The sequence below is a fragment of the Archocentrus centrarchus genome, chromosome 13 (assembly GCF_007364275.1).
Source record: "Archocentrus centrarchus isolate MPI-CPG fArcCen1 chromosome 13, fArcCen1, whole genome shotgun sequence".
Taxonomy (NCBI): Eukaryota; Metazoa; Chordata; class Actinopteri; order Cichliformes; family Cichlidae; genus Archocentrus; species Archocentrus centrarchus.
In genome coordinates this window covers 6,356,247-6,379,966 of record NC_044358.1, presented here as the reverse complement: position 1 = coordinate 6,379,966, position 23,720 = coordinate 6,356,247, and the positions used below count along the sequence as shown (strand labels likewise).

Below are 23,720 nucleotides of genomic sequence, written 5' to 3'. Positions count from 1 at the left end.
GCGTCATCAATAAATCAGCAGAAGAGGAGGTGAACTGCTGTAACCAGCTCATACAGCCGACACCCAGTGATGGAGAACATTTTTAGAGAGCTGCTGTGTCTGAACATCAATGACTGTGTGAGTGTGAGAGACAGAGGCAGACAGACAGGCCTCTGGGCCATGCAGCATCTGGGTCAGAGCAGAACAACCAGGAGGACAGAGTAAACAGCAAAATTAGGAGGACAAACACAACAAAGACTTTGAGCCAGTCTTTATAAGAAAGCAGAATTTAGTTCTTACTTAAGTTTTTTGTCTACTTTTTTCAAGGTTATATCACCCTGGTATGCTGGAGACAGTTTGGTGGAAGCTGTGGTGCTGGAAGGAAAGATAGGGGTTTTGTAGCCATTTCAGCAGCTAAAATGACCAAGGGGTGACATATTTTAAGAGCCTTAAAAGTAATAAATTTTATCCATTCAATAAACATTATGCACCACTGCACAACCCTTGTTATTGATCCAGCTAAGGTGTCTGACAGAACAAATAATCTTAAAGCAAAGACGTGACCATGCAAGGGAGTCAAAAAGAAAAACAAGAAGCACTGTTGGATGGTTTCAGAATTATTTCAGACAGATCTCAGTGTGTGCAGACAGAAGGAATCACAGCTTCTTAATAGAACAAAAGTTGCTCCAGGGTTCAGTTCAAGGACCATTTTTATTCATTTAATTATGACAGTCTTGGTCATGATATTATTCAATTAAATTGTATTTATATAGTGCCAGATCTCAACAACAGTCACCTCAAGGCACTTTACATTGTAGGGTAAAGACCCTACAATAACAAAAAGAAAATTGCAACAATCAGAAGACCCCCTGTGAGCAAGCACTTGGCGACACTGGGATGGGAAAAAAAACCAAACAACTTAACAGGAAGAAACCTCCAGCAGAACCAGGCTCATGAAGGGGCAGTTATCTACAGTCACCGGTTGGGGGTGAGGGGAGGGTGACAAGACAAAAGACACGCTGTGGAAGAGAGCCAGAGATTAGTAATAACTAATAATTAATAACGCCGCTATATAAAAAAAAAAAAGAGTGAGTGAAAAGAGGTGAATGAAGAAGGGACACTCAGTGCATCATGGGAAACCCCCGGCAGCCTAGACCTGTTCAGGGTCACCTGATCCAGCCCTGACTATAAGCGTGATCAAAAAATAAAGTTTTAAGCATAATCTTAATAGAGAGGGTGTCTATCTCTTGAATCCAAATCTGGTTCCACAGAAGAGGGGCCTGAAAGCTGAAGGCTCTGCCTCCCAGTCTGCTCTTCAGTATCCTACTGTAGGAACCACAAGTCTGAGAGCAAAATGCTCTACTGGGGTGATATGGTACTATGAGGTCTTTGAGATAAGATGGGGCCTGATTATTTAAGACCTTGTATGTGAAAAGAAGAATTTTAAATTCTATTCTTGATTTAACAGGGAGCCAATGAAGAGAAGTCAATATGGAAGAAACATGCTCTCTTTCTAGTCCCTGCGATCCAGAGTAAATATCTGGTTAGACACCATGTTTCTAAGATTTGAAGCGCCAAGCACAATAACTTTACTTTTATCTGAATGTAGAAGCAGGAAATTAGAGGTCATACAGGTCTTTGTCTTTAAGACATTCCTGCAGTTTAATTGTTGTGTGTCATGTAGCTTCATGGATAGATAAATCTGGGTATCATCTGCACAGCAATGAAAATGTATGCTATGCCTTCTAGTAATAATGCCTAAGAGAAGCAAGTATAATGTAAATAGAATTGGTCCTAGCATAGAACCCTGTGGAACTCCATAATTAACCTTAGTTTCTGAAGAAGACTCCATTTAAATGAACAAACTGGAGTCTGTTAGTTAAATATGATTCAAACCACTGCAGCGCAGTACCTTTAATAACTGTGGCATAGAGGGTCTGAGCACTGAGGTCTAGCAGGACAAGCCCAGAGATGAGTCCACTGTCAGAGGCCAGAAGATCATTTGTAACCTTCACAAATGTTTTTTTTTCTGTACTGTGATGAATTCTGAAACCTGACTGAAACTCTTTAAATAAACCGTTCCTCTGCAGATGATCAGTTAGCTGTTTTACAACTACTCTTTCAAGAATCTTTGGGAGAAAAGGAAGGTTGGAGATTGGCCTATAACTGACCTCTGTGGGAGTAGAGTTTAGGTAGCGGCTCTGCACTGTGTTGGCACATGATACTGAGGAGCGTAATAATGGAGGAATTATATCCTTAAACTTTGTAATAGCGCTTTCAGAAAGATATCTACTTTAATGAAATTTATTCCCCACAACTGTGTGATCCATTATTGTAAATTTTAATGTTATTAAGAAGTGATCAGACAAAAGAGGGTTTTCAAGCATTATTGTTAATTTCTGTGCCATATGACAGAACAAGATCCAGAGTGTGATTAAAGTGGTGGGTGGGCTCCTTGTCTTCAGACCACTGAAGAATTTGAGCAGTTTTATTTTTCACATTTTTTTCCCTCTCTTTCAGCTCTTTTCACTTCCGTAAGTTTTGGTATACGAACACATTTTATTCTTCAAATTGTAGACATTTCCAAAGCACCGATTTACCGATTTACAGAGTTTAAACTAGGAGCATGAGACAGTCAGGAGTGCCACCCACATCTGACATTAACTGCAGTGTTGATTTTTCTCCCCTCTCCAGAGCAAAAGCCAAAATGGAGGCACTTTTTACACTGCCATTTCTCCATCACTTTTGGTGGCATAGACAAAAAAAAAAAAAAAAATCATGTCTTGCTTCAAAAACATCTCCTTGTGCTCATCAGAAACAGGCTGATTTTCATTGGTGGATTCAAATACAGGATTCAGCTGCATACTGTAACATTTGAGCAGACTGATTATTTAAATGTGGCATAGAAACAGAGGCACACACTATGTCACTGTGTGTATGGCAGGCCGTTTAAACATAAAATCTGTTTGTCTGACTATCCATAATTACATTTCAGATATCTAAAACTACATTTTGACTATCCAGAATAGTAATTTAAGATATCCGCAATTACATTCTGACAAAAATAATAATTCAAGATATCTTCAGTTACATTTTGACGAGTCAAAATTCCTTTCAAGATATCTCAAATGACGTCATTTGACGGGTCACACATACGTAATTACAATTTAAGATATCTCAAACGTAATTATGACTAGTCGAAATTACGTTTTAGATATTTGAATTTAACGACTGCATGTAAGTCCCCTTGTGCTGTACTGAGCTGTCCAAACAATTGCCTGTGTAGAATTTCAGGTGGCTGCAATGGCGCTGGCCGTTGTGGACAAAATTCTAATAAAATGCAACAACATAGAAAGAGCTCTTCAGTATGGGATACATGGAGAGCGTGAGAATCGTGTACTTAAAGACTGCTTCAGAAATCTGCACAGAATCTCTGATTTTATGGCCGTTTTAACAAACTGCCTTATAAACATTCCGCCAAAATGCTCCATAATTCAAGATATCTGTAATTCATTTTGAGATATCTTAAAAGGCATTTTGACTAGTCAAAATTACAGTTCTAGATATCTCTAATTTAGTTTTGCCTAGTCATTATTTGCTTTCAAGATATCTAGAATTTAATTTCCACTAATCAAAACTATTTATCGCCTATCTAAAAATACATTTAAGATATCTTTTATTAGAATTATGACTAGTCAGAATAAAAAACAAGATATCTCGAATTCACTTTATGACCAGTCATAATTTAATTGTAGATATCTGAAATGTGAGTTTCAGATAGTCAGAAATTCATTGAAGATATCTTGAATTGAAGCCGCCATACAAATCAATGGTAAATCTGCCGTCATTTCGACTAGTCAGAATGTAATTAGAGATATCTTAATTTACTAATACGTCTAGTCATAAATCAATTTCAGATATCTGGAATGTAAGTGTGGTGAATCGGATTTTATGTTAAAACGGCCTGCCATACTGTGTGTGCATGTGGGCCTCTGTGTGTGTCTGAGTGGGTGGGGGTGAGGAAATGGGGGTTTTATGGTTAAAAAACAGTGACCAATCAGGAGTGAGCTGTTTTCAATTTGTGAATTCAAACTGACTTTTTCAGGTCTGTTTCTCTCGTAATGCATTTATTTCCACACAGCTAATACGACTCTGGCCAGAGCACAGAGACGCATTCACTGTTTAAGTGCAATAAATACAGTTTTTACAAAGTCAATGAGTAATCTTATTAAATCGTGATTTCAATACTGACCAAAATTGTGATTATGATCCCCCCCCCCCCCCCATTTTCAAGCAGCTCTATGCAGTTCACTTTTTTTCTTTATTTAGGACAATATTCAGTTTTTGGTATTGCTACTTTTTACACTTTGGTTTATATTTTTATGATCCAATGTAATTAAGCTGGTTCCGCAAATTAAGTTTAAACATTTCTTGGCATTTCAAGGTAAAATCTTTCAGCCTTCACATTGCATTTTGCTAGGAAATGCTTATTTTCTAGTTTAAACTAACATTCATCCTGCTGTAAGCAGGTCTCTGTAAGGCAGACAGGCAGCAATTCAAGGAGAACATACGGCTAAACATGTCGCTCCTGGTCCGATCAGGGAGGGGCCCAGAGAAAACTATCATGGTCTTGGGTCTGAGTGTTTTCAGTTTAGTGGACTTTTGAGGTGTAGTTCTTTTTCATTTGTGATCACTGGTTTGTTTTGTTATCTTGTTTGTCTATTTCCTTTGTGAATTCATTTTTCTAGTTCTAAGGTATTGTTCAGATTGTTTCATGTGTTTGCCCCTCTAGTATACTTAGTTTCCCAGTGGCCTTAGAGTTTAGTTGTTCCTCTGTGTGTCTGCCTTCCTGTGTCAAGTCTGCGCTTCAGCTGTTTCCTGTTTTACTTTGTCAGTCTTTGTCCCTCGTGCTGTGTGTAGTTCACTTCCTTGTCTCGTCTTGTGATTACATTCAGCTGTGCTCTCCACCTGTTGCCTGTTCCCTCTGATCAAACACATTTTGAATTACCGTAATTAAGCGGATGTTTGTCCTATTGGAAAAATTCAAATGGTTGCTGAAGGCTGAGAAATTGCACTTCACACCCAATACAGGATTATTACAGTAAACGTCCGCAAATGGAGGTCCCTTTGAAGTTAACGGGCGGGCCCGTGGTAATTAAAGGGTTAATATTTCCTCATTTAGGTTTTCCTTAGCTTGTGTTTCCCTGACTTTGTAAGTTCTGTTAACAGCCACATTCAAGGCTCATTTTCTGTTTCTCTGTCTGCCTGCCTCCGAGTCCTGCATTTGGGTCCTCACCTCCACACGGTCCACTTTCAGACTGTGGCAGCGACGTTGTTTTGGCAAAGTTACACACAAATTCAAACTTTAGTGACCTCCAATTACTATAATGGGTGTCATTACTGCTGACATGAATTATTTTAACAAATCTATGCTTAGCCATAGCCAGCAGTTTCAGGGTTCCTTATGTCACCTGCTCTGGCCCCTGGAAGACAAACTATGGTTGCTGGTGTTGCTAGCATCACGTTTCTCAGAACAGAGCTGCCAAAAACCAGAGTTCGTTCCTCAGTGGGGAAAAATGATTTGAAATGTGAAGGGGTTGGTGGTGTTGGCTTCATCCGAAACCACTGATTGTAATGACCCACACCTTTTTTCACACCTTGATTCTTGTGATTATTCACATGATCAATAGTGGGTCAAAGACCACCTCCAGGGGAAACTCCCACTAGGGTTCAAATACCTGGGTCTCTCCGCCTTTAGCTTTAGAACTGAAGAAGCCTTTCAGATGAGAGGTGAATCGTCTTCAAGAAACTTAAAGAAGTCCAGTCACCAGTTTTCAAGCTCGAGAGAGTACCATGCTGTTAGTGACTCAGCTATTAGCTAAGCTAATAGCTATGCTAAGCTGGCGAATCCCTAACGACACAATGAGTGATACTGTGAATGTAATTTACAAGTGATTCAACTGAGAGTATGCTTTGGATAAAGCATGTGAGGATTACATTATGAAATAAGTCGTTATCTAGAAATTTATAAATTAATTGAGCTACACAAAAACACCACTGTGCGCTGCAACAGGAACAGGAGGTGGTGCAATACCACAGTGAGAGAAGTCCTCTCCAGCTTCCACTTTTAATGTCACATTTGTCAAATCTTTTTGTGCCAAACTAGGAAAACTAATTTTCAAACTTATGGTATATTTGACTGAATTACATATTACAGTATGTTCATATCACTCTAACATCAGAATATAGATGAACTGGTAAATGGATGGGTTTTTATATAGCGCTTTTCTACTTGAGCAATCAAGTGCTTCATACAACATGCCTCATTCATCCATTTAGACCCAGTCATAAAGCACTTTTTCTACATCTAAATGCTTTGTAGCTAACATTCACACACATTTACACTTCAGTGAACATGTCAGAGAACAACTTGGGGTTCCTATCCTCCTGAACCACAGTCACTGGTGACTAATACTTTGATCAATAACAAATTACAATGAAGTCACCACAGCTGGGCTGTTATTCCTTACCTCTGTTTCAAAGTAAATTAAAAAAAAATAGACAAATTATTTTGTGCAGACACAAAAAACACAAAATGAATGAATAAATAAATATAGAGGCTCCTGCAGCAGGAACTCTGCCATTGTTCACTGAGAATCATCCCAATGGGGTGATTCTAAGTTGAAAACTACAATCAAATCCTATAATAAAAGCCTTTGAAATTATGTTAATTAATAATAAATAACTTTCCATTCTCACTGTCACATCAATGAGAAAATTCCTGTAAAAACAATGAAAAAAAAATACGCATGAAAGATTTTAAAGATTAAAGAAATGCCTGAGCTCATAAATGACTGCAGTCAGACACACGTTACATGGGCTAAATTTGGAGGCCTCTGCTCTATGATGTGAGGAGAGTGAGACATATTAGTGCAACACACTCAGTACTTTAAAAGTGAACTGAAATTAAATCAAATTTCTGATTGGCTGGCCTGAAATGAAGCTGACTTTTTTGGCATTAAAAACATGTAAACACTCGAGGCCGTTTTAACTCACCAAGTCTGCCTCCCGGTTCCTGGTGTCAGCGCTGATGTCAGATTGAGAGTCAAAGGAGCTGAGGTAGCTCCACCTCTTCAGGCCATCTCTCTGACAGAGACCTGCAGAGCACCAAAAAAAGAAGAAAATCCAAAAATCTGCATTCCCATTCTCACTGCGTCTTTTTTGTGATGGACTTAAATCTTAAGGTAGCCCTTTTATATTGATGTTGCCACCTTAAATTCCTGAAGAAGGTTTTCCCGTGTAAGGTGAGGCACGGGCAGTGAGAAACAGCTAAAAACTCTAAAAACTATCACTTCCTACCTGTGCTGGCACTGAAATACGATGAGTCTGCGTCATCGCGGGAGACAGAGCGTCCAATGTCAACTGAGGGGTCCCACTCCAGCCCCAGGTGGTCATGGGTAGGAGAGGATGGAGGAGGAGGAGGATGGTGAAGGGGTGATGGAGGGTCTGAGGACGTTGCAGGCGTGGGGTTAACAGTTTGTGTTGATTTGAATCTTTTCCTCAGTAAACGATCAAATCTACTACGAAGGTGAGATGTTGGTTTACCTTTATGATGGTTCGAAGACGCAATGAGGTCTATGCTTTGTTTTTCAGCTGTTCCCTCATCTTCTAAAAGACTCTCTGAAGGACAACCAGAGTCTGTAGCTTGGGACAGAATCCAGTCGTCCTCAAACACCTGGAGGAAGAGGATGGGAAGAAGGAAGAGGATATTTATGAGAACTGGGGTGTATTTGATGTGCATGTTTTTGAAGCTTAACACTGAAGGTCAGGACATTACTTTTAAAACCACACTCACAGTACTGTGATGAAGTCCTCAAATTTTAATCACAGTACTCAGTTACTGTTGCACTCATCAGACCACAGCATTAAATCTGTAATATATCTGTGTTATTACTCATATTTCTGTGACCGGAAGAACCGGAAAGTCCATTAAGGATTCCTCAATCTGGGAACCCATCAGCTCTTGCCTGGTGATGTAGCCTCTGGGAATGATGGCCAATATTTTCAGCCAATAAATATTTCATCCAGTAAATCTGGGCCAAAACATGTTGCCAATGTTTACCAATGCAGATAGATTTGCTGTGCTGCCACCTAAATAATGGGAAGTTGGCATTCGTGTGTTACAGTTGGGAAAAGATGCCCATAGGGGAAAAAAACAAAACAAAGGTGTTTGATGGAAGAAAATGCCAAGACATGGATGATCAGATGAAAGCCAAAGGTCTTCCACATTATGGTACTCATGGTGCAACGCTCTAGATGCCTGCAGACTGACTAACATTTATTAATTCAAAAACAAATGACAAAAGCTTGGTTCTGCATACCCTCCATGCACAAAGCAAATCCAGATTAGTCTGTGATATTTTCATGAGCTTGTCAAAGAAATAAATACATTTTCTCTCATTTCCACTTGATATGCATTTGTGAGGCTTAATATCATTATGCTGCAGGGATATGGATTTAAAGAATGTAAAACAGCAGGCGCTTAACAGAACAGAGCCGCATTGTTTTTTTATGCGTGTTCATAAGTTTGTTCCTACCGCAGCAAGTCAGGGAGGTAATGGGGTGGATTGCTGGATCAGTGAAAGTGAAATGAAAAATATGAAATGATACGGCTGTGAAATTGTCAGTTCAACTGCAGCATATGGAGTTATACTGATTTAATCGATCATGGAGCAAATTTAGGATAAAGTTACTGTAGACTTGGTTGTAACTGGTTGTAATTTATTTGGTTACAGGCCAAACTATAAACATGTAGTCAAATGAAGCAAAACTGCAGTCCTGAACCTGATGTTGCTGCAAATTTGACAAGAAGTCAAAGGCATTTAATTCACATCTGCAAACAGGAATCAGTCCACGTCGCCTTAAAGTTGGTAAAATGTAAAACCATCTTAGAAGAAGACGACCTGTGTGAATTTTCAGCTTCTCCTAATTCAAATATTAGAATGAAGAATTTCTTCTGTGTTGTCCTTATGAGTTAAATATATTTAATAGAAATAACAGATGAGCGTGGTGTAATAATTTATTAGTTAGCTGTATTTGTTTGTAAAGCATGGAAAATACATCAGATTGGATTATTTGTTTAGTCCTTTAAGTTATGGTGCTACTCTGGTTCACAATGCACAAGCTATAAAACCAGAGCCATTTTTAGCTGCAAGCCAATTTTACTCACAACACAATAACAAAATACCAGAACATCAACAATGTAGTACCCCATCTGTGTCATGATCATAATTCACAGGTTACTGTAATTTGAGAAGTACAGAAAGCAATTGATAAGTTCTGTTGTCAGTGGTAGGCTGTACTACACAATCTAATGAGAATTAAAATCAACTGAGATGTCAAAGAGGCTCACTAAGAGTCAAATTCAAGAAAGATTAATTTCACTAAAATATGACCAATACTCGAGGAGTAGTGATTCTTGTGAACTGTGGATGCACAGTGGACAGACACCTCACTATGGCATAAAACTAAAGATTAAAAATCGATATGACACGAAACATCCAACCCAGTCCTATCTCAGAATGAAAGAATATTTCCAAAACATGCTGATCCAGATGGAGGCCAAAAGTGAATCACCTCCAAGTTGGACCAAGCACCACCTCTGGTTAAATAAACCATGCAAATCTGTAACTTTAATTCTACACAAATAATAAAAAGCTAAATCATTTTCAGACAACAGCTGATGCCAAAGTATTCCCTCTTCTTCTTTTAACAGAGGCCATTACCTGAATCCACACAACCCTGCTCATCTTTGTTTTACATCAGGTGGTGGCTTCCAGCTGGCACTGAGATGGTTTGCAGCTGAGCATGAAGCAGCTGGGATGAAGATTAAAAAAAAAAAAAAAAAAAAAAAAGCACCTCAAGGTCTAAGGCCATAGTTTTCAGCTGGAAAAGAGCGGAGTGTCCACTCCAGGTCAGGTACAAGTTGCCGCCCCGTGTGGAGGAGTTTAAGTATTTTGGGTTTTAGTTTATGAGAGTGGAGTTGGACATTGACAGATGGATCGGCGCAGCATCAGCAGTGACATGCACGCTGTGTCAATCTGTTGTGGTGAAGAAAATGCTGGGCGTGAAAGTGAAGCGGTTGATTGGCTGGTTGATGTACATTCCTACCCTCACCTATGGCCACAGACTTTGGATAGTGATCGAAAGTATGAGATCGCAGATACAAGTGGGAGAAATGGGCTTCCTCCGAAGGGTGTCTGGGCTCAGCCTCAGATAGGTTGAGGAGCTCAGTCATTCGGAAGAGGCTCAGAGTAGAGCCACTACTCTTCCACATAAAGAATCAGTTGAGGCGGTTCAGATATCTGACCAGGATGCCTCTCGGGGGCCTCCTGGGTGAGCTGTTCTGGGCACATCTAACCCAGGAGGCCCCCGAGGCAGACTCAGGACATGGTGGAGAGAGAACATCTCTCAGGTAGCCTAGGAATGCCTTGGTGTCTCCCCACAAGAACTGGTGGATGGATTGGATGGATGGGATGGATAGTGTATCCAAAAAAAAAAAACAAAAATTTTAATTTAAAGAATTTGAAATCAACATTTCAAACAGGTATTTGTTTGCCATTCATTTCTGTTGTTACACTGTGTTTGTGTTTCTGTATTCTGCTCTTGAATTACCAGATTCATGCTGTGTACAACACACCAAATGAATGATAAATGTAATTACTTCAGATCCTGACATGTTTTTTAGGTCTTGAAACACATAAAAATCAAATATTAAATTACTTGAGAGGCTTTGATTAGTGTGTACTCTGTGTGTGTGTTTACCAGTCTCATGCTGAGCAGCCGGGTGTGTGTCCGTGCAATATTGTTATAGACACGGCTGCAATGCTGCAGCAACTCCAGTAGCCTGCTCTCTATGTGCTGAGCATCAGAAGGCTCACTGTGCTGAATCAACGCCTCACCACGCTGCAGTAGAGCATTCACACGGCCTGAGTTCACGCACACACATTCCTGAAATGACTACACATTAAAAAAAAAATTAAATAACACAAAGTAAAAATATGCAGAAAGAAACATGTCATTTCACAACAAGCACACACCTGCAGTTGTCTCATTTTTTCACACGTGTTTCCTGTTAGCTGGTCAACCTCGCTCAGACGGACATCCATATCAGCCAGCCAGAGTGCAAGCTCCTCCCTTTGTGCTTCAAACCCCTCCCACTCTGAGACAAGGAGCTGAGCGAGAGAAGAGAGTCAAATATAATGGAGAAATAAGTGAAACCCTCCTCAGAAGTTTTCACTCTCCACACCTGGAGTCGACCTGTGATGGACTCCAGTTTGGCATTCACATCATCCCAGCGTCGGCCACACTCCCTCGCTGATGCCAGCAGCCGAGCCTGCATGGCGCCCTGAAAGAGCCGAATTAATTTTCGATTTCTCCTGGTCAGACTGTCCAGCTGAACAAGCCGAGGTCCTGCCTCTTGTCGCAGCCTCTAAACACACAAACACGAAGTGTATATGAAGAGGCACAGGTTTTTTTTTTTGTTTTTTAAACAAAGTTTGCTAAATCCAGGCTTCATCATGTATTTTGACATTGAGAACTTTTTGGGCAGTAGATAAATTTGCAATCAGAAATGATGACTGAAACCTAAGTCAAATGTACGTGATGTAGAATAAATTCTAAAGAAAACATGGGATAAGCTGAGTTGCTGCCCAATTTCAGTGAAATTCATCATCAAAACTGGGCAAATCTTCACACAAAGCACAAGTTTGCTATAAAAGTCCTCCTCTATGCAGATGACTTAGTGGTTTTGGCACAGCCTGGAGCTGCTGTAAAAAACAAAGTTTGAATGTTATGGAACAAGATGCACACTAAATGAAATAGCATGCATGCAAGACCGCCTTTCTTCTGATTTCTTCTTCTTATTGGCTGTCCCCCAGCTGCCTGAGGTGACTATATTAATGATAGCAAATCTCAATTATATCGTATGCCTAGAGATCCTCCTAATTCTCTTCCTTCCACTCGTCCTCTTAATGCCAGTTCTTCTCCCTCCAATTCTCCTAATCCTCTTCCTGTTTCTCCTCTTCCTCCTCCTCATGATAAGAGCTACTTCCCTGTGTTGGGGCTGCAGACAGGATTGGTGTGAATCAGAAAAGATCTATGGCTCTTCAGTCTGAGGGGGTTGTATGATTTAAGGCAGCAGCACGAGCAGATTTACATGTTGATGCTTCCTGCTTCAGCTTTATGACTGGCTGCTGAATGATATTTACACCTGCTGGGACTTGAACCACAAGCTGAACTTTGGCCCAATGTTGCTCTAACCCAGGTTTTATTATTCTCCAGTGCCTCTCAAGACAAATGCAGATTTCACACAAACATCAATTCTATCACCAGTATAGATCACAAGAGAGTCATTGCACAACAAAAATATAGATCAGTCCAAGGTGAAAGATAAGTGGGGTTTTACATGTGAGATATGCTAGTTACTGTAATCCCTCTAAGGATAAAACATCTGAAACCCAGTTTAGGTTTCAGTTTCCTCGTGGAACTGACAGCATTGTGATTGATTTTTTTTTTTTTTTTTTACCTCACACTTCCTCAGTTCCTCCTTGGCAGTCTGGTAGGTAACATGGAAAGAGTTTGTGGTAGAGAAAGCCTCCTCGGCCAGTCTCAACCAAGCATCTAAGTGGCTGTATTCCTTCATAAACTCTTGCCAGAGCACCCACCTACTCTCCAACCTGGAGCATCGGAGAGAGTCAGACAGAAAGATGAACAAACAGATTTAAAATGAATAATAAGACTGCGGAAATAGAAATAAACATGGATGGTTGAAATTAGTACTTTAAGGATTATGATATATTATTTTGTATTTTGTTAGTTATTCAAGTCTGATATTCAGCTGTAGGACACTCACTGTCCGCAGTCCTGCAGGTCTCCATCTTGATTCCAGCTGCTCTCAGCTTTCTGCATTTCCTCCTTTAGCTCCAGTGGAGACAGGCTGAAAGGAAGCTGGCTCTGGAAGAGATCCAGGAGGTGCTCCATGTCACTCACTTCATCTCCAGGTACAGCATTACTTCCTTCAGGGGTGGGGGTGGTCCCAGTGTGGTGATCTGTGGTGGGCAGGTCTATGCTAGGCATTTCAGCATCATGTGACCTTTACCTGATGGTGAAGACACCACTGATTAGAACTGATGTTAATTCAGTGACATGCAAACTTTATTTAAACATGTAAAGCAGAAAGATGTAAAAAAACAAATGTTGACAGTATATGAGCGCAGACTCATACTGGCAACACATGAAAATTCCACTATTAAGCTAATTACCTGCAGGGCCTCCTATTTAAAACAGCTACAGATATGAGCATATTGTTAGTTGTAATACAACAATACAAAATGAAGTATTGTTTTAATGAAAAATTCTGGTTTATTTCAGCCCAACACCTTTACAGATAATGTGCTGACTGTGGCAGCCTGTTTCTCTGACTGGTTCACCAGCTGACTGATTAACCAGTTAAGTAAAATTTGGTATGATTTTTAAAAAGGATTATATATGGTATAAAATTTTATACTCTGACACTACAGTCCAATATGGAAACCACATTGCATTGTAAATATATTGTGAGCATACTGGTTATATTGGGCTAATCACATTCCAATATGGGTTAGCCATATGAGTTGCCCCACGTTGAACACCCCTGATTACCCCATGTAGGTCAATATAGGGTAACATATGCCAATATATGGCAACTTCAGTACTGTAACTATATTATTTATCCTTAAACTACATGGGTAAATTGGGTAACCATGGCTGCAATATATGGTCCAAGATAGTGTGACAACCTAATATTTACCTGTATAGTAACCCCTATGATTATTGCATTCCAATATGGGTTACCATATTTGTTGTTAGGGTTAAAACTCTATATTGGACTACTCTGTTTACCCCACATAGTTCAATACTGCATAACCCAGGGGTGGGCAATTCCAGGCCTTGAGAGCCCCTGTCCTGCAGGTTTTAGATGTGTCCCTGATCCAACACACCTGAATCAAATGACTGAATGACCTCCTCAGTATGCAGTCAAGTTCTCCAGAGTCCTGCTAATGACTTCTATATTTGACTCAGGTGTGTTGAAGCAGAGACATCTAAAACCTGCAGGACACCAGCCCTCGAGGCCTGGAGTTGCCCACCCCTGGCATAACCCATATGGGATAACCTCAAATGGAATAACTATATTCCAGTATGGAGTACACACATTATTGTGAACATTTTGGTTATCTTATATTGAACTACATGGCTCATATCCTTATAATATATGAGCCAAAGTAGGAACCCCATATTGAACCATATATTGCAACCATTTGGTTATACCCAATTATACTACCTTGTTTACCTATATTGGTCCAATATGGGTTAACCATTTTCTAATATAAGCCAACCATATTGTGACCATATTGTTTTGCCTATGCTGACCTATGGTTATCAATTATGTTACCTCATGTAGTGCAACATGGGGTAAACAGGGTAGTCCATATGGTTGACACTAATATGGTAACCATATTGGCTACCCTATATTGCATTACCATTTACTCCTACTAGGGTAATGAACCATATTGGACTGCCCCATGTCTCACATATAGATGAATATGGGGTAACCATATTTGAATGAGATGCCCAAAATGGTCCCCTTCATGTAACACTGGGTATGTGGTACATGGGGTAGTGTTAAATTTAAGCTTGGGCTTCTAAATAGATAATTAAAAAGGTCACTTGGGGTTTTTGATTCACTCACATACGCTGTTGTGAGTCAAAGACCTTTAGCCCTGTAACAGCAAGTGTATCAAATATGATACATGAGTTTTTGAGAGTTTGAGACCTCTATATCAGTGATCTCTGACGACTTTAACGGGGTGACTTGAACATGTTTGCTTTTCTTCTCGTTTGCTCTCTCCAGAAGCACAGACTCAAACAGAAATTCAGTCTGCGTGGTGGTTTAAATCCTCCGAGCAAAGAGGAAGACTACACTGCATCTTTAAACACACACACACACACACACACACACACACACACACACACGAGAAGCAATGATTCACCATTATCACTTCCACAAGGGCCAACACACACACACCTGAAGCCAAACACAGCCACAGGGGTATTGCTTATTCATGAGTCACTCTGGTTCTTTATTGAGATGGAGCCAGAACTGTTCTCAATGAGGGGGGTGGGGGTGGGGTCTGATTTATGAATAGCAGGACAAATTTACACTGCACCTTTCATTCAGTTTCTGCTCACAGTCTGTGTGTAATTATCTCCTGATTTACAGACGCAGCCAGCAGCTGATTACACACTCAGGACCTGTGACCAGCATCCAGCCTCAATAAACTGCCTCTTTTTTTTTCTTTTTTTTTTTTTAAATCCTTTCAAAATATCTCAAAATTAAGATGATCAAAAACATTTTCAGACAGGATTCAGAGATTTTGGCAACGTGGGAGTAAATTAAAGTAGACAATTACATAATAAAAAGGTGTTATAAATGAGTGATTTCACAATTTCTCTCAGACTTGGGTTAAATTGTCCAGTTATTTGTGCTATTGATTAATCTGCCAGCTGTGCTTCTCCAGAAGATGCAGAAAGAAGCAGGAAATGTCTGCAAAACCTATTACAGTCCACTTTAAATGTGTTTAAATACTTTGCTTTTTTCAACCAACAGTTCAACAGGTTATTAGTCTAGGTTCCCCTTAGTCCAGAGTCCAAGTTAGAGGAAAGAGGCTTGGCCTGCCACAAAAAACAAACAAAAAACAAACAACCAAATTTAGAAATGCTACTTTTATGTAATTCCCTTATCAGTAATGTTTTACCTTTGGGTGGTCATTTTTCAGTTTATCATCCATGTTGCATGCATTTAGTCTTTCATGGGCGTTTATTTTTAATTGTTTTCTGTCTTGCACCTCAAGGTTAATCTAACATTTTAGTATGAATCTAAAAGATAATACTGATTTAGATCTGTCCAGGGTGTACCCTGCCTCTCGCCCTATGGCAGCTGGGATAGGCTCCAACCCCCATCAACCCTGAAAAAGATGAGCAGAAGAGGATGGATGGATGGATGGATGGAATATTGACTTACTGGGAAAACAAGCTAAATATTGCCTTGATTGCGTACCATTATGACTAATCACTGTATTAGCAAAAAGATGAATTCTAGTGCACTACATGGCTTTTTTGTTCATATTGTATTTGTTTAGCTGGACCACAAAGTCTTTGATGAAGTGATTTTTTTTTTTTTTTAAATATTTGAATGATCTGAGTGTATGCAACCAATTAAAACTAGCGCTCACAGTCTCACTTACTGCTGGAATATTAAATTACATTTGGTCCATCTGATCAGGTATATGGGTAACATCTCCACATTTCTATATTTTATAAATATTTGTATATGCACACTCACTGGCTGCTTTATTAAGTACATGTTGATAGTACAGGGTTAAATATAAATAAATATCTAATCAAAACAGTTTCCTAATTATCTGGTGATTGATTAATCCACTATTTGTGGCAGCAAAACCAAAATACATACTTTTTCCTCACTGCACATAAACTGAGTTTCATTTCAGCATGTGTGCTGTGAAGGCAGTCTGGGATCATCAAAAATTAATAAAATGTAATAAGAAAATAAGACAAGCTGGACTGCACCTTAAAGTAAGAAAAACAATGAACAAATTTTGGGGTTTTTTGGTGGGAACTTCCATCAACTCATAAAATACTTCCTGTCATAAATCATACCCATCTACTCTGTTTACTGGAGGAGGAAGACAAGGAGGATGAGGAGTTTATTCTGAGCTGCACAGATAAAATGAACACAGAGGAAACACTGATGGCAGATCTGCCAGTCTGAGCTCAGTAAATTCAGACAAATGCAAACTGTAGAGTCTCATCAAAAAGTGTGCTGCAGGGATTTCACAGTTCAGTGAAGCTGAAGTTCACGCTCAAGTTTAATGAAGAGAAAAGTGTCTATCCTCTCTCAGTTTACAAGAGATACTCTCCCAGTTTATTTCTCTTTCAAGAATCTCACCATTTTCTGTATGCGCGTATTTAACGAATTAACTCATTTTAAGGAATAAATAGAAATATGTATCATGATTTATCAGTCAACATCTTCACCAGTTATTGTTCTCTAGGGGGGGAGAACACCACAACATGCTCACAGAGACAGTCTGTCCTCTTGCCAGTGACCCAGAAATTAATCTCAGTGAGCCATCTTGAAGAACGTTTTCCTAAATTCCTGAAGTGTATGGAGGAGGACTTATTATGGATGCACAGGTAAAGTCTTTGCAAAAGTGATTTTACCATCAAATATACTAAGACACAGCCAGAATAAACAAACTACATGCAGAAGACCCTACTTCCAGGCATTCCTGTATTCATGACACTTTACCTTTTAAGGTAAGGACTGTGTGGTTAAACTTTGTGCCCATCACCATTTGGGATTAACAGAAGTAGGAAGTAAAGTAAAAATACTTTGCTACTGTACTTACAGTGGGGAAAATAAGTATTTGATACACTGCTGATTTTGCAGGTTTTCCCACCTACAAAGAATGGAGAGGTCTATAATTTTTATGGTAGGTACAATTGTGAGACAGAATCTAAAATAAAATCCAGAAAAATCATATTGTATGATTTTTAAATTATTTGCATTTTATTGCATGAAATAAATATTTGATAACCTACCAACCAGCAAGAATTCTGGCTCTCACAGAGCTGTTAGTTTTCCTTTAAGAAGCCCTCCTATTCTGCACTAATTACCTGTATTAATTGCACCTGTTTGAACTCATTACCTGTATAAAAGACACCTGTCCACACAGTCAATCACACACCAACCTCTCCACCATGCCCAAGACCAAAGGGCTGTCTAAGGACACCAGGGACAAAACTGTAGACTTGCACAAGGCTAGGATGGCCTACAGGACAATAGGCAAAGCAGCTCAGTGAGAAGGCAAGAACTGTTAGCGCAGTTATTAGAAAATGGAAGAAACAAGATGACTGTCAATCTTCCTCAGTCCGGGACTCCATGCAAGCTCCCACTTCGTGGTGTAAGGATGACTCTGAGAAAGGTCAAGAATCAGCCCAGAACTACACGGGGGGACCTGGTCAATGACCTGAAGAGAGCTGGGACCACAGCCTCAAAGATGACCGTTAGTAACACACTGTGCCGTCATGGATTAAAATCCTGCAGGGCATGCAAGGTCCCCCTGCTCACGCCAGCAAATGTCCAGGCCCATCTGAAGTTCGTCTGGACCATCTGGATGATCCAGAGGAGAAGGTCATGTGGTCAGATGAGACCAAAATATAACTTTTTGGTATCAACGCCACTCGCCGTGTTTGGAGGAAGGAGGATGAGTACAATCCCAAGAACACCATCCCAACAGTGAAGCATGGGGTTGGAAACATCATACTTTGGGGGTGCTTTTCTGCAAAGGGGACAGGACGTCTGCACCATATTGAAGGGAGGATGGATGGGGTCATGTATCGTGAAATTTTGGCCTACAATCTCCTTCCCTCAGTAAGAGCACTGAAGATGGGTCGTGGCTGGGTCTTGCAGCATGACAATGACCTGAAACACACAGCCAGGACAACTAAGGAGTGGCTTCGTAAGAAGCATTTCAAGGTCCTGGAGTGGCCTTGCCAATCTCCAGACCTGAACCCAATAGAAAATCTTTGGATGGAGCTGAAACTCAATGTTGCCCAGCGACAGCCCTGAAACCTGTAAGTTCTGGAGAAGATCTAAATGCAGGAGTTAGCCAAAATCCCTAATACAGTGTGTGCAAACTTGGTCAAGGACTACAGGAAACATCTGACCTCTGTAATTGCAAACAAAGGTTTCTGTACCAAATATTGAGTTCTGTTTTTCCATTGTATCAAATATTTATTTCATGCAATAAAATGCAAATTATTTAAAAATCATACAATATGATTTTCTGGATCTTTATTTTTTTTTAAGATTCTGTCTCACAGTTGAAGTGTACCTGTGATAAAAAAAAATTACAGACCTCGGTGGGGGCTCGCGTGCAGTAATGGAGTAGACATCTTTTGTAGCGCTCCATGTTGCTACCATTTAAAATTTAGTTAGTAACGTTTATGGCAGACACATGACTGTCTGAAGAAGGGCATGGATACCCGAAAAGTCACTTTACTATACTTTGAAGGCAATAAAAAAAAAAAAAAATTTTCCCCAGGAGCGTTCTGGTGTGCAGACTGTCTTTTTCTACAGACATCTGACTCCTGACAACCATTTGATAATTTTGGGTTGCTCCAATTTTTCCTCTTACTCTTCCCATGTCCCTCCAGCAGGCTCCTATGTTTGGTTTGGTGGTCACAAAGTGGGTTATTCTGAGGGAATGGAAATCCTCTACCCACTCTTGTTTCAAAAAAACAAAAGGCTTAATGATATGGTCTTCTGTATTTGTCTTGAGGACATTCGATACTCTTTGTCAGACACTTAGCACAAGTTTCTTGATGCGTGGGGTCCTTTCAATAAGCATATACAAAATAATGGGCCTATATGATTATCCTGACAATTTGGATCTATGTTTTTTTATAAATGGTGCACTGTCTGTACCACATTGTTGTCTGAACTGCCAGTTGTCCCTTACGTCTCTGTCTCTTTGGACGGACATGCATATTTTTTATCAATATACCTGCAGGCTGACAGACCGTTTTGACTGTTTTTTGTTTTGTTTTTTTTAATGTTTTGTTTTTCATCTGCTGTAATCGTTTAATTCTTTTAAATTTAATTTTTTTTTTTTTTTTTTTTAATTAAAGAGCCCTCCATTCTTTGTAAGTGGGAAAACTTGCAAAATCTGCAGTGTATCAAATACACCCCTCCCCCCCGTAAGTAGAATTTCCAGGTCTCTGTACTTTTACTCCCTACATTTTAACAGAAATGTCTCCGCTTTCTTCTGCTCACATTTTCAAGACAGGCTCATTACTTCAGGTTTAAGACATCTGAAGGTAGTCATTTTACATCACTGTGTGCCTTCAAACATTAAACTAATCTGAATCTAAATGGAAGGAACAAGAAGACATAAAACACAAACCTGTTGGTGTGTCCATCACATACAAAGAAATGAAAGAGACCAAAAACAACCAACCAACCAACCAGCAACAACCACTTAAATCATTTTGGCATCCTTTACTGTACTATACTCAGGGGTTAAAGTGTGCGGATGCCCATAAGTGCAAACAAACTGTAATTTGTCACACAGCCTGTCTGTGAATGTGAGAGAACTTCACTTGGATATGGAGAAAGGTATAAGACAGACAGGAGATGAAATTTAAAGTTTACATGTAAGGGCCTCATTAAAAAAACCGGTGCAGAGAAGCTGTGGTGTTCATGGACAGTGTGAGGTTACATGAAGGCTGGCAGAGAGGGGTTTGAATTTAGGCTGATGATGCTGATAAGATTCATTCACTAAATTCAACCATCATTCAAAGTGCAATATCATATCAATCCATGAAGACCAGCAGAGCAGGTCAGCTGATCACAGCCTGTACACAAAGAAAATCCCCTGGAGCTCACAATAGAAACTACTGTGATTTATTTCCAAGTTATATTTATTTTCCCCACACTTAACTATATCCCTAATTATATTCATTTTTCTGTTCGGGTTGAGGCAAAGTCACCAAAATACAATGTAAACAACAGCAGATAGTTTTTCATTCCCTTTGTTCTTCTCTGCTGGTGTTCTACATAATAGATGTTCAAGCTGAGTACATTCATTAGAATTTAAGTTGAAATAAAGTTAATATTCCCATGGATTAATGTGTTATATTATAGCACAAGGTCTGGTTTTGTTGCACAAAAATAGAAATGTCCTCCACAGAGCTGTTTTTTCTTTTATACTTTGAATACATTTCAGAGTACTTTCACTTTTGAGTAAACGAGAAGTACCTGTACTTAACAGTTTATATTTTTTATACTATGCACAAATATAATGTCATCTGATATCATGAATACTGCATCAGGCTGTAACAGAACTAGAGACAGTGGAGCTGTGCCACACCACGTTTAATCGACAGTTCTGAAGTAAGGATGTCTCATTTTGATAAAGCTTGCTCTGGATTGAACTGCTGCTTATGTCTTTGATGGGAGGGACTCAAACATCAGGAGAGGAATCATGGATAGAGAAATGAGAATGTTTCTAAGTTTGTATATTCTTGTATCCTTTCCTACCTGTACCTGAATGCAGGTTTAAGCCACTTCAAGTCTGAGACAATCTAGCAGGTGGCTATAAAAAGAAGTCTGGTTGATCTAAGACCTCAGTAAACGCTCTCCTGATGGGTTTATGGTCTCACTTTCAAGTATTACTAAAAAAGTAGTCTATTGGGATTGGCTCACTATTGGAGCCAGCCTCAAGTGGACATTAGAGGAAGTGGAGTTTTAATTGTCTTATCTCTGGAGGTTGTTTGGTGATGCCACAATGGCTACATCCATCTTTCAAATACAGTCTATTATTATAGTGGATTTCCTTTTTTTCACATCATGGTTGCTCTTCTTCTTTTCTCATGCCTAAGATCACACTTTAATCAGCCACCTCAGATGCACACACACTCTCAGACTCTCTCCACCCGAGAGCTTTCAGCCTCCCAGACTCATAGATCAGGCGCTGCCTGTCCTATCAGGCCAAGGCTGCCTCCTCCTCTAGACTCCCACCTGGGGACTGAGTGTGAAACAGAGTTATGAGGCTTCAGCCCTGGACCACTGAGAGGCTGCATAGATCCTGCTCACCTGTCTGCCTGCTACAGCAGAGCATGTGCACTTCTTCAGTCTGTACCAAGTTATATTTTTAAGCATGACAGACCTTTTCTTCTATGATTTTTAGTTCTTAGATATGAAGAATGGCTTTTTGGAAAGTCTAGTTATGTAAAAAACAAACCTTTTTTCCCTCCTCTAACCTGGACTTTACTTTTACACCTGGAGAGTTCAAGTTTTATATCCCTCACTCCTGTAAGAGGTTTAATCAGATTCTGTATATTCATTTTCAGATGGTAGACCAAGAGAAGCTTTCTAATCTCAGTTCTACTGACCAATCTTGGTTGAGCTGGTTTTAATTGCCTGCAGGTAATTCACTCCACAGGACAGATTAAAGAGGGCACTTGTTCCATGTCTGTACAGTTGGAGCCTTTTGGGGCAGCTGAAATGCTTATGTTGAGGCCTCAAAATGCCAGAAAGCAATGGACAAGGACATAGCAGCCAGGTCCATCTTTTGTATACAGTCTTTGTACCTGAAGTATGAAAATGACAGACAGGCGGGTTTGTTTCAGTTCACTTAGTGCCATTTATCACCGCAGCCTCAAGAGAACAACCGTGAACATGAACATCTGTTCAACATGTGGACACACACACACACACACACACGGCCGTTTTCCCCACTGAGCTGAAAGTGTGAATGAAGCTTCATTATGTAGATTTACCAGAGAGAGTATCTGCTGATGAGTCACCAGCTGCCTGCAGTTCAGGGCTGAAGACAGACACACACACACACACACACACACACACACACACACACACACACACACACACACACACACACACACTGCTGATTTAATGACTGTATCAACCTTATTTTTCCCTTCACTCCTGTTCTGTTGTTGACTTTTAACTTCTGGGTCTTATCACAGATGTGAGTGAACGGTCCTGAGCTGCCACCACTTAAGGTCATCTCCTCTTTGTGCTTTCAGTGGAGCTTAAGAGCCTGAAGGGAGTGAACATTTAGTTATTTTATCTTAAGTGAGTGGAACACGGAGCTGCCGGTCAGGAGGAAAAGAGGAAGACCACAGAGAAGATTCATGGATGTAGTGAAGGAGGACATGCAGAGTGACAGGAGGATGTGAGGGATAGGGTGAGATGGAGGCAGATGATTTCCTGTGGTGACCCCCTAACCAAAAATAATATCCAGCTTTGACTCTGAAGTCAAAGACTAAAGTCATTTCCCACTCCCCAGCTTTATGAAAACTACAGTCTACAGTCAATAGACTGCACAATAGTTTTAGTTTCTAAAATTACTTGTCAGCTTAAACAAATTCATTTTGCCTGGTTTCTTCCTTTCATTTAAATCTCACACTGAAAAGCTGAAACCTAAATTCACTTTCACTGGAATAAACTCGGTCTCCCTCCAGGAAAGGAAACTTAATTTTTTCCATCAAATTATGAGATCTGCTCTTTATGAATGCACCTGAAGAATATAGATACTGTATACTGATGATTCCTGAATTGCAAGACAAGCTCCCGGTGGGCTGTGACAATATTACAGGTGAGTCATGCAACGTCAAAAGCTTAAATTTCAAATTTTGTAATTCAGTTAAAATAAATAAAGTCCGTTCAGAATGTTTCTTTATAGAATTATTCTGAGTCTTCTGATGCTGAATGTCTCCATACGCAGTAATGAAGTTAAATGGAGTAGTGGCTTTCAGGCAGGAGAAGCTGTAAATGGAGAACGAACATCAACAAGCGAATAATGAGATAAAAATGAATCGATGAACTAACTAAATATAAGTACTTAACCTTGGGCATGTGATGATCAGAGCTGGGATTAAAAGTTATGGTGGGCTGCAGACATCACCACTGTTCTCTGAATGCTGCCCATCTCTGCACACTTTCCCATTGGTTGGGTTTTTTCTCTCTCATCGGGCTGGGCCTGCATTTATCTGTGCACATACAGTACATGTGTAAAATGCATGTGTTTAGCCCT

General features: G+C 39.8%; 1 protein-coding gene across 1 annotated transcript in view; it reads right to left on the bottom strand.

The window, feature by feature from the left end:
* Positions 1-23,720, bottom strand: part of LOC115791147 (nesprin-2) — a 52,542-nt gene that overhangs the window by 11,837 nt on the left and 16,985 nt on the right. The window contains exons 2-9 of the mRNA XM_030745273.1: positions 12,893-13,138; positions 12,566-12,716; positions 11,288-11,470; positions 11,079-11,213; positions 10,804-10,998; positions 7,585-7,714; positions 7,339-7,485; positions 7,036-7,136 (exon numbers count right to left, since the gene is read on the bottom strand). Of these exons, the coding sequence (XP_030601133.1) occupies positions 7,036-7,136; positions 7,339-7,485; positions 7,585-7,714; positions 10,804-10,998; positions 11,079-11,213; positions 11,288-11,470; positions 12,566-12,716; positions 12,893-13,116 (1,266 nt within the window). The 5' untranslated portion in view covers positions 13,117-13,138. The remainder of the gene's footprint in view (positions 1-7,035; positions 7,137-7,338; positions 7,486-7,584; positions 7,715-10,803; positions 10,999-11,078; positions 11,214-11,287; positions 11,471-12,565; positions 12,717-12,892; positions 13,139-23,720) is intronic.